Consider the following 15,720-nt stretch of genomic DNA (forward strand, 5'->3'; position numbering starts at 1 on the left):
CTGTAGGAGACTTCTTGTCAGATTCTGTAGCCAGTAAGACTATGCAGCTGGTACAGTCATACTGGGCTAAATGCAGTGCTAGCCCCATATTCCCCAAGACAATCCAACTTGATCGTCAGATTTTCAAAAGATGGTACCAAGCTCCATAGAGCCCCAGGGGTTGGGATGTTTTGCTATTTTTGTATGCTGGTTCCTTGCAAGGCACAAGTACATCGTGTTCCTCCTTACACCCATTGTTTGAAAAGCAATCCATCTGGGGAAGCAGCAGCTGGGACTCCCATTTCTAGGATTACAGGATACTTGTTAGATACTCTACATGCTATTATTTCTGGAGAAATCAATTCTCAAAGGCTTTCTCTCTCCTCTTAGTGCAAACTTCCCTTTTTTCAAGCATATATCTGCTGGATTTATCTCAGCAAGTGGTAGGCACCATGGTGCTTGTAGGCCCCTGGATAGCTTTCCTGGTACCCTCCCACTTTTTTAATCAATATGTTTTCTTGTTGATTAAAAGGACAGGTAACCTCCCAAAAGACTAAGTGCTCACTTAGTGCTTAGTCTTTTGGGCAGGTTACTTGCCCTTTGCCACATTGCTACATCCTTCATAGTTTTGTTGATTGAGAGGGAGTCATAGCACTTGTGTATAGCCATAAAAGCAAAGCAGGTGTGAGGAAGTTTGAATCAGAATCATTTGGGTCCCAAATGTGTAGTACATCTTCTCTTGGAAGATCTCTTTAGCAGGGGGAAGGTGAAATGTGAAGGCAAAAGCAATTGTCTAATCTGTAGTTCAGCTCCAAAAAGTATAATATGATGCATTATAGCTACTCTCTGTGGATCACTAGAGCTATTGAGCCATGGAACCTAATTTGTAATTGTGGTAGTCAGAAATATTGTGAAGTTGCGTGCTACCTGTTACTATGTAACCCTCACTTCACATTTTCAAAGGCTGCCATTTCTCTTCATTCCAGACATTGTTTTGCATGTTTGAAGGAAAAGCAAATACTTCAGGAGATAGGATTTGTCCTTTACTATAGTGAATGTGATTAAGGATAGCTTACAGTAAAATCAACACACAAAAGCAGACAAGGCCATTTCCTAAGTAGCATTATGTTGCAATTTTAAAAAGAAAATGGTTAAACATTAGGTTATTTTATATGCTTGTATCAATAGGGCTGATGACATTACTTGGATCCCAGATACACTGTTGTCATAAGACTATAGGAAATGCTGTCTTGTTCTTAACTGTTCCAGGAAAAGGATGAGCCATTTTCTATTACAAATAAATGGTGCCAAATGATTCATAATCTTTCTCAGTGATGCCTTCCTAAAGGATGGTTTTGGCCTATTTTTTTTTTTTACTCAGAGAAGGGAAGTATGGGCATGCTGCATGCTTTGGCCTCCAGCCTGGCTGCCTTCTTTCTGATGACCGCAGAATGATGTCAGTAGCAGCCCTTGTAACAAACTTCACAAAACCAGCATTGGACCGCCCATCACTGCTGCGGCATGGTGAGGTGAAAACTTACTTCCATGAGTTTGGGCATGTGATGCATCAGATATGTGCACAGGTTAGTAGCTGCCTTATACCTATAAATAAATAAATCCTGGTCTGGTTGTGTAAGTGTAACTTCCCTGTTTAAATCAAATAAATAAATACATAAATGTTTAAGGACAGTGAAAGAGCTAGTGCCCCATTTCTCGAGTTGGAAAATGCTTTTATGGTAAATTGGAATGGGCCCTCATGGGTCCTTTAGGGTACAGTCTTATGGCTGTTAGACAGTGTAGATGGCCATAGGATTATTCAGGGTCCCAGCTACAGCCTTGAGAACTTGCTCTGAAGTGAGAACTGGGACTTCATGCATTATCCCTCCTCCACTCTTGAAGCCAATATGAAAAGCAATGTGCCAGCTAATTTTAAGGTGTCCAAAAGATGGAGTTTTGTGGGCATTCCATGGGGAGGGAAGGAGAGAGGTGCCACCAGCATGTGCTGCATCCTGGCCTTCCGTCACCACTGTCTTGGTGGCACCACAGCCTCCTCTCCTTATGCTGCAGAGGGAAACAGCCAAATGTTGACCATCTAAGTGTTCTGCAGGGCAGAAGTGTGCAGGTGACCTTCACCTTCTGGCTTCTCCTACCTTCCATAGGATGCCCATAATCCTCCAGGTCTCATTGCATTGTGCTGTATATCTGTGCTTCTATATTTCCTAGTACCGTAATATTTAAATAAATTTATTCACATCAATAAATCCTATTACAAGAAATTCTTCCAATGAATAAGCTCCAAATGCATGAAAATCAATGATGGATATCTGACATTAGTTGATGGTGTCACTTGCTGTCATGCTTTGCACCTCTGGCCATCCAGCCATTGTGGATTATGGATAAAGTTGGCTTGTAGCTGTAGAACCCCATCCTAGGTTCTTGTGCTTTATCACTCTAAAGCAAGGATGGCAACTTTTGCCTGTCACGTGCTTTGATTCATGTATCCCATGATCCCTGTCGTGCTGGCAAGGACTGATGGGAGTTGTAAGCTGAAGCAACTGGAATGCCATAAGTTGGATGAGAGCATAACTGTGGAGCTTATGCACAAATCCCAATTCCATCAGGCCACATATTGAAGTAGTGGCCCACCTGCATTGACCAAATTCAGTCGGTTGGTTCCCAGAATCCACTGAAGATTTTGCCTTATGTTTGTAGGTTCTATACATCAAGGCTGTAATTTGGACCCAGAGCTGAATCAGCCTTTTCAGGGATTGTCTAAACTCTGGAGATTGGCTGTTGTATAAACCAACATATATACAGATACCTTTGCAAAACCTGCAGTTTTAAAAGTGTGTCCCTTTAAACCTGCAGGATGGAGACCAGAGTTAAGGATATCATGTTGGCTCAAGCTCCACGAAGCCAGGATATTAGAAACTTGTGTTATCTTGGGTTCTGTCTTTCCTTATGAAATTTCTAAGCCCTACTGTTTTGCCTGGCAAATCCTCCCAGGAATCGACCTGTGCCAGTTTGTTGCTTACATGTATACCTGGAATGGTGGTGGTGAGAGGGCAGTTAAACAATAAGATGGCGTCCTTTTCCAGAATTAAGACTAAATATTTCATAGGCAGTGGAGGACCATTTTTGGATCAACTTTGTTGACCAAAAATGTGGGTGCATAGCTTTAAAAAAAAAAAGGAAATGTATTATCACAATATTCTGGTGGACAAAAAAACCCCCAACCAACCAGCCAACAAAAAGTAGTGCAAACGGATCATTAATTGGGAAGATGTATATACATGAATAGATATGTACATGTATGTTCAGAAAGTCTTGCCTCTGAGAAAGCCTGTGCAGGATTCTAGAATAGCCTTTTTTCGTTTCCTCCTTTGAATATAGTCATCTGTCTGGTAGAGTGGATTTCTCAGCCCTTAAAATTATACCAATCATGTCTCAGTTGAGAGGATCGTGCTATCCCTTCCTCACAGGGGAAACGGTGACAGGTGCAGAGGGAATCCTCTCAAAACTCTGGAATACTGGCAGAATTCTAGCTTTAGAGTGAAACTGAGCATGCCTGAAATAACTTAGCCAGCAGTTGATGCCACAGGCTTTCATAGGGCAGTAAAACCTTATAGGCACACCTCCTTAACAAGCTTGAATAACAGCAGTGGTTATTATTTGTTTGTTTGTCTGTTTATCGCTTTTATGTACTGTTCTTTGAAATATGTCTTTCATATTTTCGTAATAAGATATGCCATAGCTTGGAATAAAGAATACAAAATTTCCTGCCAGCATTTATCAGCTTTCTGTACCTGTGGTGCTTTTTATCTGATAGGTTTGAAATTTTTGCAAAATTATAGACCTAATTTGGTAGATCACGGTTGCCACGTTTCATGTTATTAACTTATTTTTATAAGCAGTAGTAGTTTGAGGTTTATAATGATGAAAGTCTTGTTTTTATGGCTCACCTTAACTAAAGGAGCACTTCAGTTCCCCTTGAACATGTGAACTTGCACAAACACACATGCACAAACACAGACACGTTTATATTTTAGCTGTTTATATTTGTTCTGATCTTTCATAGACTGACTTTGCTCGGTTTAGTGGAACTAATGTGGAAACAGACTTCGTAGAGGTACCTTCACAAATGTTTGAGAACTGGGTATGGGAAAAAGAACCACTGCAACAAATGTCAAAACATTATAAAGATGGAAGCCAAGTCCCAGATGATCTCCTCGAAAAGCTCATTGCTTCTAGGCTGTGCAACACGGGTATTCTCTTCATTTGAGTTTGGTTCACTTTGATTTTGTGTGTGTAAGAGAATTGTTGATGTAACTTGAGCAACAGAAGATCACAGATAAAGAGCAGGTCCGTAGCTATATACCTATTATTAAAAAGCAAGGCCCAAGCACTTTTCAAGAAATATCTGCAATGTTCCATATGTTAATGCCTTAAAATAGGTGAAAAGTCTCAGAAATCTGGTGTGGATCTCTTCAAGCTATGTGGGCCTGGACTCATGGGGGGTTGCAGGCCAAAACATCTGGAACACTCCAGCCCAAAGTGAATTAATTCACTTTGAATTAATAGCCCTGGTTCACACAATGCCTTTCACCTGCAGCCAGCATGGATATGCAGGCTGCTAATCTCTTAGCAGGCTAGTAAAACAAACAAATGAACAAGACTTCTGCCAAGCAGGTGAGGAGCAAAGTAAATGTCTGTCTGACAGCTTGATGTGTGGTCATGCTCATTGCAGATGAAGTTGCTCGTCCTCCACACTTAGCACAGAAATCATATAGTCTGACAGGAATGATCTGTCCTCCTCCTGTCTGCCTGGTCGTGGGCCTACATGAAATTCCGAATTGTTTATGATGGGGGTGGCCAGCACACACTCTTCCAGCTTCTAGCATGCCTAAATTTTAAATCCCCATTGTGGTTTGCCACCAAAATTTGGCATCAGGCCACCATTTTCTTTGTTGCTGCAGTGCTGAATTTTGGCAGTACAGCAGTGGTAGGAACGTGGCCCATGATGGGTCCAGAGGGCTAAAAAGTGATGCAGGTCCTCTGAAGTAGCCCACCCCTGGTCTGTGGCTACCGGGTGAGTTTTTTAATGTGGGGCTGATTTGATGGTTCATAATAGCATTTGAATCGAACTCTGCCATGCTATGTAAGCACCTAATCTCATTCTTTTCTATACTACTTTCCCAGGCAGAATTTTTTATAGCATTCACCACATCTTACCAAACCCCTTGTTCTGGTGGTAGTGGCTCATTAAAATGGTGTTTTGCTTCTCTTATTTAACTAGGTCTTTTGACTCTTCGCCAGATTGTTTTGAGCAAGGTTGATCAGTCTGTTCATACTAAATCTTCTGCAGATCCTGCTGAGGAATATGCCAAATACTGTGAAGAAATATTGGGAATACCTGCAACCCCTGGTAGGGAAACTTAAAACTTCCATTTATATCCTGTTCCTTTAAAAAACACATCAGTAACAATGTGTTAGAAGTATGTTCTTTGTAACAAAGTAGGGAATGATATTTATACAGTATTTTATTCACTCAAAACTATTTCCAGATGGTTATGATACAGTTTCTTTTGACATTCTTATTATTGTATTCCCACCAACCCCTTAGGCAGAAGGCTTGCATATGTTGGGTTAGATCCAGAGCTCTTTGAATGGAGTACTACTAATTGAACTCGTGCTCTGATATCTTGGCTTACCCTTACAGTCCTGAAAAACTGCTCCAGAGGAGTGGAAGATCCTCTGGGACAGTGTCCTTGAAACTGTAGGAGCTTTGGGAAGGGAAATAGATGAAAATAGCAAGATAGCAATGTATTATCAATGGGAGGTTCATTTGGTTCATCCAGGGAAATGGTGTTCAACCTGTTCTGCGAAGGGTTGCACTTCCCCTGAAGTAGGAGTGGGCACCTTTTGACCGTCTAGAGGTGTTGGTCTCCAGCTCCCATCATGCCTCTTCAATGGTTCTTCTGGCTAGGGCTGATGGGAGTTGTGGACCAAAGCATTTGCAAGGCCACAGGTTGCCCTTCCCTGCCTTAAGTAAACAGAGTGCAACTTTGACCCTAATTGTGTGAGCTTAGCACACCTTTCAGAAGAGGACAGTGTGGAGTACGTCCATCACAGTCAGTGCCCTCCCTGCCTGCCTCTATTCCAGGCAAAGTACAGCTGGAGGAGGAGGAGGAGGAAAGTGGGCTCCCCAGAGATGATGCACAGGTCAAACAAGGCTCAGCGCTCTGCTTGCACTTCTTCTCTCCAGAGAATTCTTTGAGTGGCCCCACCAGAGTCTGTCTGAGGGCAGCTGCCAGAGCCCCATCAAATCTGAGAGCCACCATATCCTGCAATGACATGAGGACTGGATTCGCACAATACACTAAGCAACCGTGGGGTGGGGAGGGGGGCTGAATCTGTCATCTGCACTCCTCCTACATCCTGGAAAGTAGTTTATAAGTGTTTTCTGTGGTGGAGAAGGCATGGGGGAGGGGGGAGCTGGTCTGTCTTGGGCAGGTGGTGACATCACCCATACTTCCCCGCACAGCCTTCCTGCGTCCCACTCAGGGCTTGGAAAGCTTGGAGAGACACTAGCTGGCCCCCGTTGGTCCCAGATGATGCATTGTACCAGCTGAGGCTGGGGGATGATGGGGGGTTGTGTCTTCCAGGACTCAAACTTGGAGTCAGCCCTCATGGCCACAAATGGGAGAGCCTCTCTTTCTTTACATCAAAACTGGAGAAAGTCTTCCCGTTTTCCTCAGGGACACCGTGTCTGCCACCATTTCAGTCAGCACTTCAGACTGGCGGTTGGCAGAAGTTGCTCAGAAGGTTCAGCATGACCAAAACACAAATGGTCTGCACTGCACTGCCTTTTATGGTTTGATGTTTACTTGTAATATGTGTGTTACCTCTAAGAAGCCTATGGGATTTTGCCAAGCCTGCTTGGCTTCAGAGATCTAACTGCCTAACCCACCTTCAGACCCTTTTCTGAGAGGTTCTCTTTTATTTAGGCCCTGCATGACTGGAATGCCCCATGTTTCTCTTTTTGCTGCTTTTTAAGGTACAAATATGCCAGCTACCTTTGGCCATTTGGCAAGTGGATATGATGGCCAATACTATGGCTACCTATGGAGTGAAGTCTTCTCTATGGATATTTTCTACAATTGCTTTAAAAGAGAAGGGATAATGAATCCAAAGGTAGGGAAACTTGCTTTGTGATACCTACTGTAAGAATGGTCTGATTCATGGTCTGTCTGGTCATAGTCTCAAAACAACTAGGAAAAAAGCATAACAGGGAAGTTTCAATACGTAGGCATTTCTGGTATATTTGTGTCAAATGTCACAATATAAATCTGCATGAACAACAGACTTATTTTTATAACATCTTTAATTTTATTTGATAGTATCATATTTTGATTTTTTTATTTTGAGCTGTTCTGAGAGTTCTTTTGCTTTATATATAAATCAGTAAGTGTATATTTTGGCACCTATATTTAAATAGTCATATAAACATTTTATTTGAAAATTCAATGGATCCTCTTCTTTCTGGATGAAGCTTTGTATGATTTAGAATCCTTGTTTTCTGAGTTTGAGCAGTGCTCCCTTGTTTGAGCAAACAGTGCCCATTCATCTGGTGACCTGATTCACCACCCCATCCCAAAAACTGGGATCACAGTAGGTAAAATTGTGTTCCGTGGCTTTTTTCAGTTGCACAACCCCTGATGATTTATCATGCATATATTAAAATGCAGGTACAGTCTTAAACCTTGGGTTAGATCCAGATCAGCCATGCTGGCAGAAATGCACTTCCTGGCCCCCACCAGCACTAGTCCCCTGAACATGTCACACAGAGCCAGGAGACCCTGCTGGAAGGGGTGAGCTGGGGTAGGGTATCCTCCAGAATTCTGTGGAGGAACCTTTTATGAGTGGGGCACTTTCTCTCCCTTTCCATTTCCAAATGTACCTTTGAAGGTGGTAGTCTCCAAAAAAGGGCTTATCCAGAAAACACTTAGGAACCAGCTCATGTGGGGAAAGGTGATCTTTGAGGACTTCATAGGGGTTTATGGGTCATGACCAGACTTTGAATTCTGCCCAGGAACAGACTGCTAGGCAGTGAAACTGATTCTTCCTTGTGGTCTCTGTGCATCACACATATATGGGTGCTGCGCATGCGCAGTGCTGTATTCAGAAAGATTTCATAGCTATAGCAGTTTTTGGCAGGAACTACACCCCCCCTCCCCCAGTATAAATGGGCAGAATCCCCATCCTCTCGCCAGTCCACTTTCAACTGCCGTTCACTGTGCATCAGGCTCTTTTGTGTACTCTCATTTTTCTTGCTCTCTATAACTAACCCTGATTAACAGTTTGTCCACAGCATTTTGCACCAGCTAAAGTTTTTGAAGGCAGCCCAAGTGCAGTGTAACTGAGCCATGTGTAACTACAGGCAAATCAAATGTCTCTAGGAACGGAAACTGTTTGTGTGCTTGATTCAGTTGTGCAAACACATTCCTGACAACGTGTTTCAAATAGATTTTAGCTCTTAACGTTTTATGTTATTTGTATTGCATTTTATTGTTTTGCTTTATGCCTTGTTGTAAACCACCCAGAGATCTCCAGCTTTAGGGTGATATAGAAATTAAATTACTCATCATTGAAGCTGAGACCTGGGCATCTGGGTTCAGGCTGGGTCCAAGAGTGCACCCAAAATGTCTTCGGGGGGGGGGGGGATTGTAACTCGTCCCACACAGGTTGAATCTCTCCTCTTTGATGTGCCTTTTGAATAACAAAAGGCACTTCTGGTTTGTCTGAATTAAGCATCAATTTGTTTTCTGTCAACCAGTCGATTACCAACATCGGGCATTCATTTAGAATCAAAACAACTTCCTTAGATTTAGAGGAAAAGGAGAGCTAGAGTTGGGTATCATCAGCATGCAGGTGACACTGAACCTTCAAATACCAGGCAAGCTCTCCTAGGTCTTTCTTGTATACTCCTCCCCAGAGAGGTCTGCCTGGCGCCATCGTTATTTGTTTTTCGGCGCCAGGCAAATACCTTTTTATTCAAATGTCATTTTAATTGTTAATAGTATTTATTCATTTTATTCTTTGGCCAGGGTGACTTAATTTATACTGTTAATTTATATTATTCTATGAAAGTTTATTTATGAATGTGAGCCGACCTGAGGCTTTGGCGAATGGGGCGGCATAGAAGTCGCCTAAATAAATAAATAATAAACAAACAAACAAACAGCATGGGGAATAAGATGGAACCATGATAGACACCACAGGGTACTGGCCATGGCATTGAACAGGAATTCCCCTGCACCACTTTCTCCAATCACTTCTCCAAGAAGGACCAGAGCCACTTTAGAAGAGTGCCTCCTCGTCCCATCTCAAATGCCTCCAGGAGATACCATTTTCTAGTGGCACCACAGCAGTTTCTCAAATTCTCAAATATATCTACAGATTCAACAAGTTTGGGCATCCCTGAACTATGGCATCCAAGCTAGAATAGCCTATTGGATTGGATCCAAGCAATATCCTTCTTCCAACAGAAGGGGCACTTCTCATAGGTCACACTCCCATTCTAAAGAATTTGGGGGACCTTGCAGAGTAGATCTGAGTTTGCAGGAGGAGGAGGGGAAAGAAAATTCTCCCTGCTTGCACAGCATTGGATTTAACCTAATAGGTTTTGAAAAATTCAGGTAGCATCTGCAAAATATTCAAGCAGAGGAACATGCCTGCACTGCTTGTAGCCTTGTCATATTACCAAGCTGGTCTAAGGCTGGGATCTCATATAAGTAGTGATGTGGAACAAGAATTACTTGAGATATCTTTAACTGGAATGACAATAAGAAAACCATTCTGGGCTTTGCAACTAGAACAGCAGTTTAGAAACTTTAATAAGACATAATTAGCAATGAAGACTTGTTTACCTTTGTAGCTCACCAGACTGAGAAGTATTTGGCCTTTCTATGGTTTAACCTATTTCCAGATTTAAGTCTTTTTTTTCTTCTTTGGTGAATAATAATCTCAAAATAGTGTAAGAAAACTGTTGGGCTCTAGATCTGGTCCATTAGTCCAAATTTATATGTGAGAAAAGTTAAAATAAAGGATGGGAGAGGCCACAGAAATAGTATTTTTAAGGTTGCAGAGTATGAGAACATGGAATTAAAAAGAATTCATTAACAACAGAACCTGGCCTGAAGGTGTACAATCTTACATGAATAAACATTTGTCAAAGAGGAAATGGAAAACAATAGGGGAAAGAAATGTTTTAATAAATAAATAAATAACAGAATTACCTTGGTAAATTGGAAAAGACATGTGAAAATAGAAGTGCCTTGAAGCACTTCTTGAAGAGCAGGAGAAGCTGGGTCCTACAAACATATGGGGGCAGTGTATGAATTCCACTGATAAAATGCTGCCAAAGAAAATGGATGGCTGCAAGAAACGACTGATATAATTTTGGATATAACTGGTAGATTGACACCAGAGGAACTGGGGCTCAGTAGGAGTGTGCAGAGGTAAGTGGGCACACCAGAGTACAAACATTTCACAACAAGAAGTAAGATTTCAAAATGAGCATTGGAAGTGTTTGAAAACAGGGAAAAAGAGGAGGGACATGTTCATATTAATGAGTAAGATAAGCTGCAAAGTGAATAGATATGAGTAATTTGGATAAGAGAAGACTAAGTAAAAGAACTTTACAGTAATTTAGGCAAAAACACCATGCCCAGCTGCAGTGGGTAGCATGCAGTGAGGCAATCTGGTGCCATTCAGATGTTTTGAAGTTCAATGTCAGCCTCAGTAAACATGGGGAGATAGGAATTGCAGTCAAAACATCTAGAGGGTCCCATGTAACCTTCCCTTGACCTAGCACAACTTGGCAAATGGATCCTTCCACTTACATAGCAACTTAGTTGTGGCAGTATTCTTCAACACCAGCATGATAACCTTCCATGGAATTGGACCAGTTGACATTGAAATGTAGCAGCACTGGCCCTGCAATTAAGCAAAGTGAAGCAGCCATGTCAGACAACAGATTTTGGGTGTCATATAAAGGTATCTTAATTGTTAGCTATTTAATTTGACATTGTTTTAATTTTACTACTCGGGGTGAGCATTTTCTTCCTTGTGTGCCAAAGTAACTTGGTTTTGGGTAATATGCACTTGATTGATTGATTTTTAACTTTCAAGGAACTCAAGGCAGCTTACATAATCCTCAATCTTCTCACAACGACAACCCTCTAAGCTAGCATAGGCTGAGAGTCTGTGACTGGCCCAAAGTCACTCTTTGAGCTTCATGGCCATGTGAGGACTAGAGTGCAGATCTCCTGATCTTAAAGTTTACCCAGTATACCACATTGGCTTTATTTGACTTGGGAAGATGTGTGGTTGGCCTTTGTTACCCCAGCTCAGCCAACCACATGCCTTCAGAAAGGGATGCATAGCAAATAGGCACATGGAAGCATGTTCCGTTGCAGATGAGGTCACCTGTAGATCTACCATAATACAAGGGCTGGGTGGGTGGAGGAAGGCCTTTAAGCTTGTGTGCAGTGACACCCATAGACACACACAATAAATAGAATAGCAATCCTTCATGTATTGCACATGTGACTAAGGTATCACCTGGTTACTGGGGAGTGAGGGTGTACTCTTGGCCTTGCTTCTGGATACCTTTCTTAACTGGAGAAATCCATATTAATATGTAAGGCATATGGAGGTGGGGTCAGCAGCATGCTGGTGCCCAGTAATGGTATGATGCCTCCTTCATGTGAATAATATGTAAGGAGAGAAAACATATTCATATTCTAATATGTGCTATTATTTCAATCTGTTTTAAATTATTTTTAAGCTACCTTAAATGTCACATTTTAGTGGAAAGATGGCTGGAAAGATGTCTGTCTAACGAATACATCTAGCAGAGATGGTAACATACACTCTTCCAACAGAGGATAACACCACATGTTTCATTAGTATTTACTTATTTATATATCCCTTAAGTAAAATCTCTAAGTAGTTTACATATAAAAATATGGAAAATCTCAGTTAAAAATGCATATATAATACAATCAGCACTAAGACATTTCAACTCTGTGTTACCATTGGGGGAACAGAGGGTAAATTTTCCTACTTCGTAGTTCAGTTTTCAGAATCTCATGCAAGCATGACCAGTGGTCAGGAATTCTGGGACTTGAGCACTGTTTGGAAATGTCCAAATCATTTTGGGATTACTTTTGGTCTACTTCTACCATAGAATATTTTGTTGATTAGCTGCGACAATCCATGACTATAAAAACACACTGAGAGAAAGCAAACTTCTGAACTTGTGCCTAAGATGACTGGAGGATATTAGTATAAGTGCCTTAAAAATTTTCTAGAATTGTAGTGATATCAAATTTAGCCTCATATATCCTTAAAAGAGGACACTGTGGAATTATAGATTACCTGGCAGGTATGTTTTCTTCATAACTGTTTGGAGGAGACATCCATACTTTTTCAGGGATGCAAAAAAAACAGATTAACATCATAGAACCAGAGCACAACAGAATTTTTTAAAATGCACACTGTGGGGAAAAAAGTCCACCTTGATCTTTTTTAGTCACTGCAAGCGTTGTGAACCTCAAAAAAGCAGTTGGGGGGAGACTGGTATGGTGATAGTGTGGTAATGAATGAGTGTTGGAGCTTTCAGATTATGCACGTCACATGCTGTGTGTTGATATAGAGGGGCAGGCAAAGAGGAGAACAGCCTGTGGTAAGACAAATATACTTATTCCAGCTGCATTGCAAGATTGCCAGCAGCCTCCATCCTGCACAGGTTTGCCTCCTCTTTATTGTGATGATTTTAGAAAGTTCTTATAAACATGAAATGTTAACCTACCAATTTTATTTCTTTCAGGCTGGAATGAAATACAGAAATCTTATCCTGAAGCCTGGAGGTTCATTAGATGGCATGGAAATGCTCCAAAACTTTTTAGGTCGTAAGCCAAACCAGAAAGCTTTTCTATTGAGCAAAGGATTATATACTTAATAAACTATGGGCTCTTTGTAATCTGATGTTAGCTGGGGAATCAGCCTTGCAATGCCTGTTGATTTTCATGTCCTGAAAGGTAGAAAAATTAGGTATTCACCAGAAAAGAGCTAATTGTTTTTCTAATGGTTTTTATTACTGATTTTCAATATTCATAATTTTCACTGTCACTTTAACATCCACACTGAATTGTACTGTACTGTGCTGTAATTCATACTTTAAATAAATTATGTGTGGATTGTAATGAAGTCATTAAAAGTGCTGAATAAATTTAACATCTCATTAAGCATTGCATTTATTTATTTATGGTTTTGAACAACAAAGTAATCACTACTGTTTCAGTGTATCACAAAACTTGCCCTGCACACATCTAAATCCTCTTTTTGAACTCTAACCAATCTGCAGGAGCCATTTTGAGAGACTTACCAAACGGTTTAATTGCCTTGTATGAAAGCACAACTTCCATAGAACAATGACCAGAGCCAAAATGCAATACCACTTCCTCCTACCACACACAAATGTTTCCTTTCAGACTGTATGATCTGTGAACATAAGAGGACATGGTAGGGAGATGGATGCCCTTTCCATACATGGAGGCCATATACAGCCCCTAGTTCCATCTCCTCAGTGTAACACTTTCTGACTGCCATCTTCTGTCCCACTGCTTTATGATTTAAGACAGGAATGTTTTTCAGCTGGAGCTTGCAATTCAATTTCAGAGACACTCTAAGGGGTGCAATTCTAGTGGTTGGTGGGCCAAGGGAAAGGAGAGTAGGAGTAATTTTATTTAATTATAATTGAATCTATAATCCACATCTATCTATCTATTATAATAAATAAATATAATAAATATATTTATTATAATTGCATTTATAATCTGTATTAAACAATCGCCCAGAAGGACTCACTGGGGGTGGGGTCTGTACATAAAACTTTTTATTTCTAATACCTGAGGCATTTCAGCCTTTTGAAATTGGGGCTGCCACAGAAAGCCAGGAAAACTGCATATAGTTGGGAAGTGGGTACAGCCCTCTGGCCTGAAGTTCAAGAGCTCCAATATAAGGCAACACCTGTTTGCTCCGGTATTTTCTATTTAAGTTCATATTCCTCTTAGCTATTAAGCTAGCCTGTCCCCAGTTCTCTGTCAATTTGCCAGGAGCAGATAACAGCCAACCCCTTTTTGCTTCTCTGAGCCTTTGTTACTCAGGAGGGAGAAAAATGTTTTTGTTTGAAGGGTGATCTGCAGATTAACTGAAAACTTAGTAGAAATGAGAATCAAGGTGGGTAGGTTGCAGTCCTTTGCATATAGAAAAACATAATGTTGGTCAGAAATCTCATTTTGCACCCTTCTGCCTGATATACAGAGGTTTCTGAATGACATGGTATACCACAAGATAACCTTCCTTTCCAGGTCTGGTAACAAGAACCTTCCACAGGAGGGAGATCTTTCTCTGAATAGAAAGGCCTTGATAAAGGCTTCAACTTGAATATTTGGTCTTGGACAGGGGTGTGGGGAAGTGGCAGAGAGAAAACTCCCATCAAATTAATGAGCTAATATTTAGAGGAAATTAACTTCATTTTTTAAACAAACCAAAACAGCTGGCTGGGGATACTTTGTGGATGGGTTTCTTACAATGCTACAACTGAAGTAAATGGCAAACTATAATTAATATCCCTCAGGCTGTGATTTCAAGGACACTTATACTTACTATTCATTTCCATTAAATGCAGTGAGACTTTGATTTTAAACATTTATTTGGAACTGAGTGTGCAAGTGCATTCTTAGCAACTTTATGCACTTTTCAATTATTCCTCAAAGGAACTAATTTAAATACTATTGAATAGCCATCTTTTAAACTAAACTCTGTGAACCATCATAAGAACTGCCATATTGGATGAGCCACATAACTCATCTGTCCTGCTGTCGTCTTCCACTGCATCTCAAATTTTTGACTACAGAGGAATTGCAACTCTCTATTAGGCAATAACAGTTTGCTGTACTGATGAATTAGGAAAATCCCCAAATGACACGTATATTACCTCTTATTAGGACCAATGAAAATGTTGCAGAATTGTGAGCTATCTTTCATGTTCCAAAAACAATTCTTTAATAAAGTCTTTCTTCCCTGGCCCTTTTTCTTTCCAAGCCTTCCACATTTGTTATTTTTTAATAGACAAAGGGCCCTAGAAAATGCTAACTTACTAATTTTCTTAGAAAAACGGTGTCACATTTTCACCAGATTATTATAGTGATTTTTCACTGCTCAGAGAAAAACATCTATATGATAGTCTAGAAAGGAGAAATGAACTTGGAGATTGTTTTAACCATTGTGTAGTTACTGTTTGGAATTCCTAGCTGAGCCTATCCAGGGAACTTGGGGTTGATAAAATAAATTGTTGGTCTCTTAGCTGCATCTTTATGTCTTAAGTGGAGGACTGTATTTTGGCCCTTGTTTATGGGAACTGTTTGACCTATAGGCTACTTCCATCTGATTCTGTGGTTCTGTAGAGGTTCACAGAGCTTTAATGAACACTGCTCTTGAACCAGTGATTGCAGGACATTATTCTTTGGCCATTTTGAAGCCTGTTGTAGCCTTAGCATAGGAATCTATCTGGTCATGTATGACCGTTCTTCCATTTCTTAAAGGTTTCTGTAGCATTAAATAAATGCAAAATTGTGCACTTTCTTTGTGTGATCTGTCCAATAACCTGTT

The 15,720-nt window shown here is 40.7% G+C and overlaps 1 protein-coding gene across 3 annotated transcripts in view; it reads left to right on the forward strand.

The window, feature by feature from the left end:
• Positions 1–13,292, forward strand: part of NLN (neurolysin) — a 37,753-nt gene extending 24,461 nt beyond the window's left edge. For all 3 annotated transcript variants that reach the window (XM_044446799.1, XM_044446800.1, XM_044446802.1), the window contains 5 exons: positions 1,361–1,562; positions 4,058–4,244; positions 5,276–5,404; positions 7,037–7,173; positions 12,875–13,292. In XM_044446799.1, coding sequence (XP_044302734.1) covers positions 1,361–1,562; positions 4,058–4,244; positions 5,276–5,404; positions 7,037–7,173; positions 12,875–13,006 — 787 coding nt within the window. In that variant the 3' untranslated portion in view covers positions 13,007–13,292. The remainder of the gene's footprint in view (positions 1–1,360; positions 1,563–4,057; positions 4,245–5,275; positions 5,405–7,036; positions 7,174–12,874) is intronic.
• The last annotated feature ends 2,428 nt before the right edge of the window (positions 13,293–15,720 follow it).

The sequence above is a fragment of the Varanus komodoensis genome, unplaced genomic scaffold, assembly GCF_004798865.1.
Source record: "Varanus komodoensis strain SLA01 unplaced genomic scaffold, ASM479886v1 scaffold5, whole genome shotgun sequence".
NCBI classification, from domain to species: Eukaryota; Metazoa; Chordata; class Lepidosauria; order Squamata; family Varanidae; genus Varanus; species Varanus komodoensis.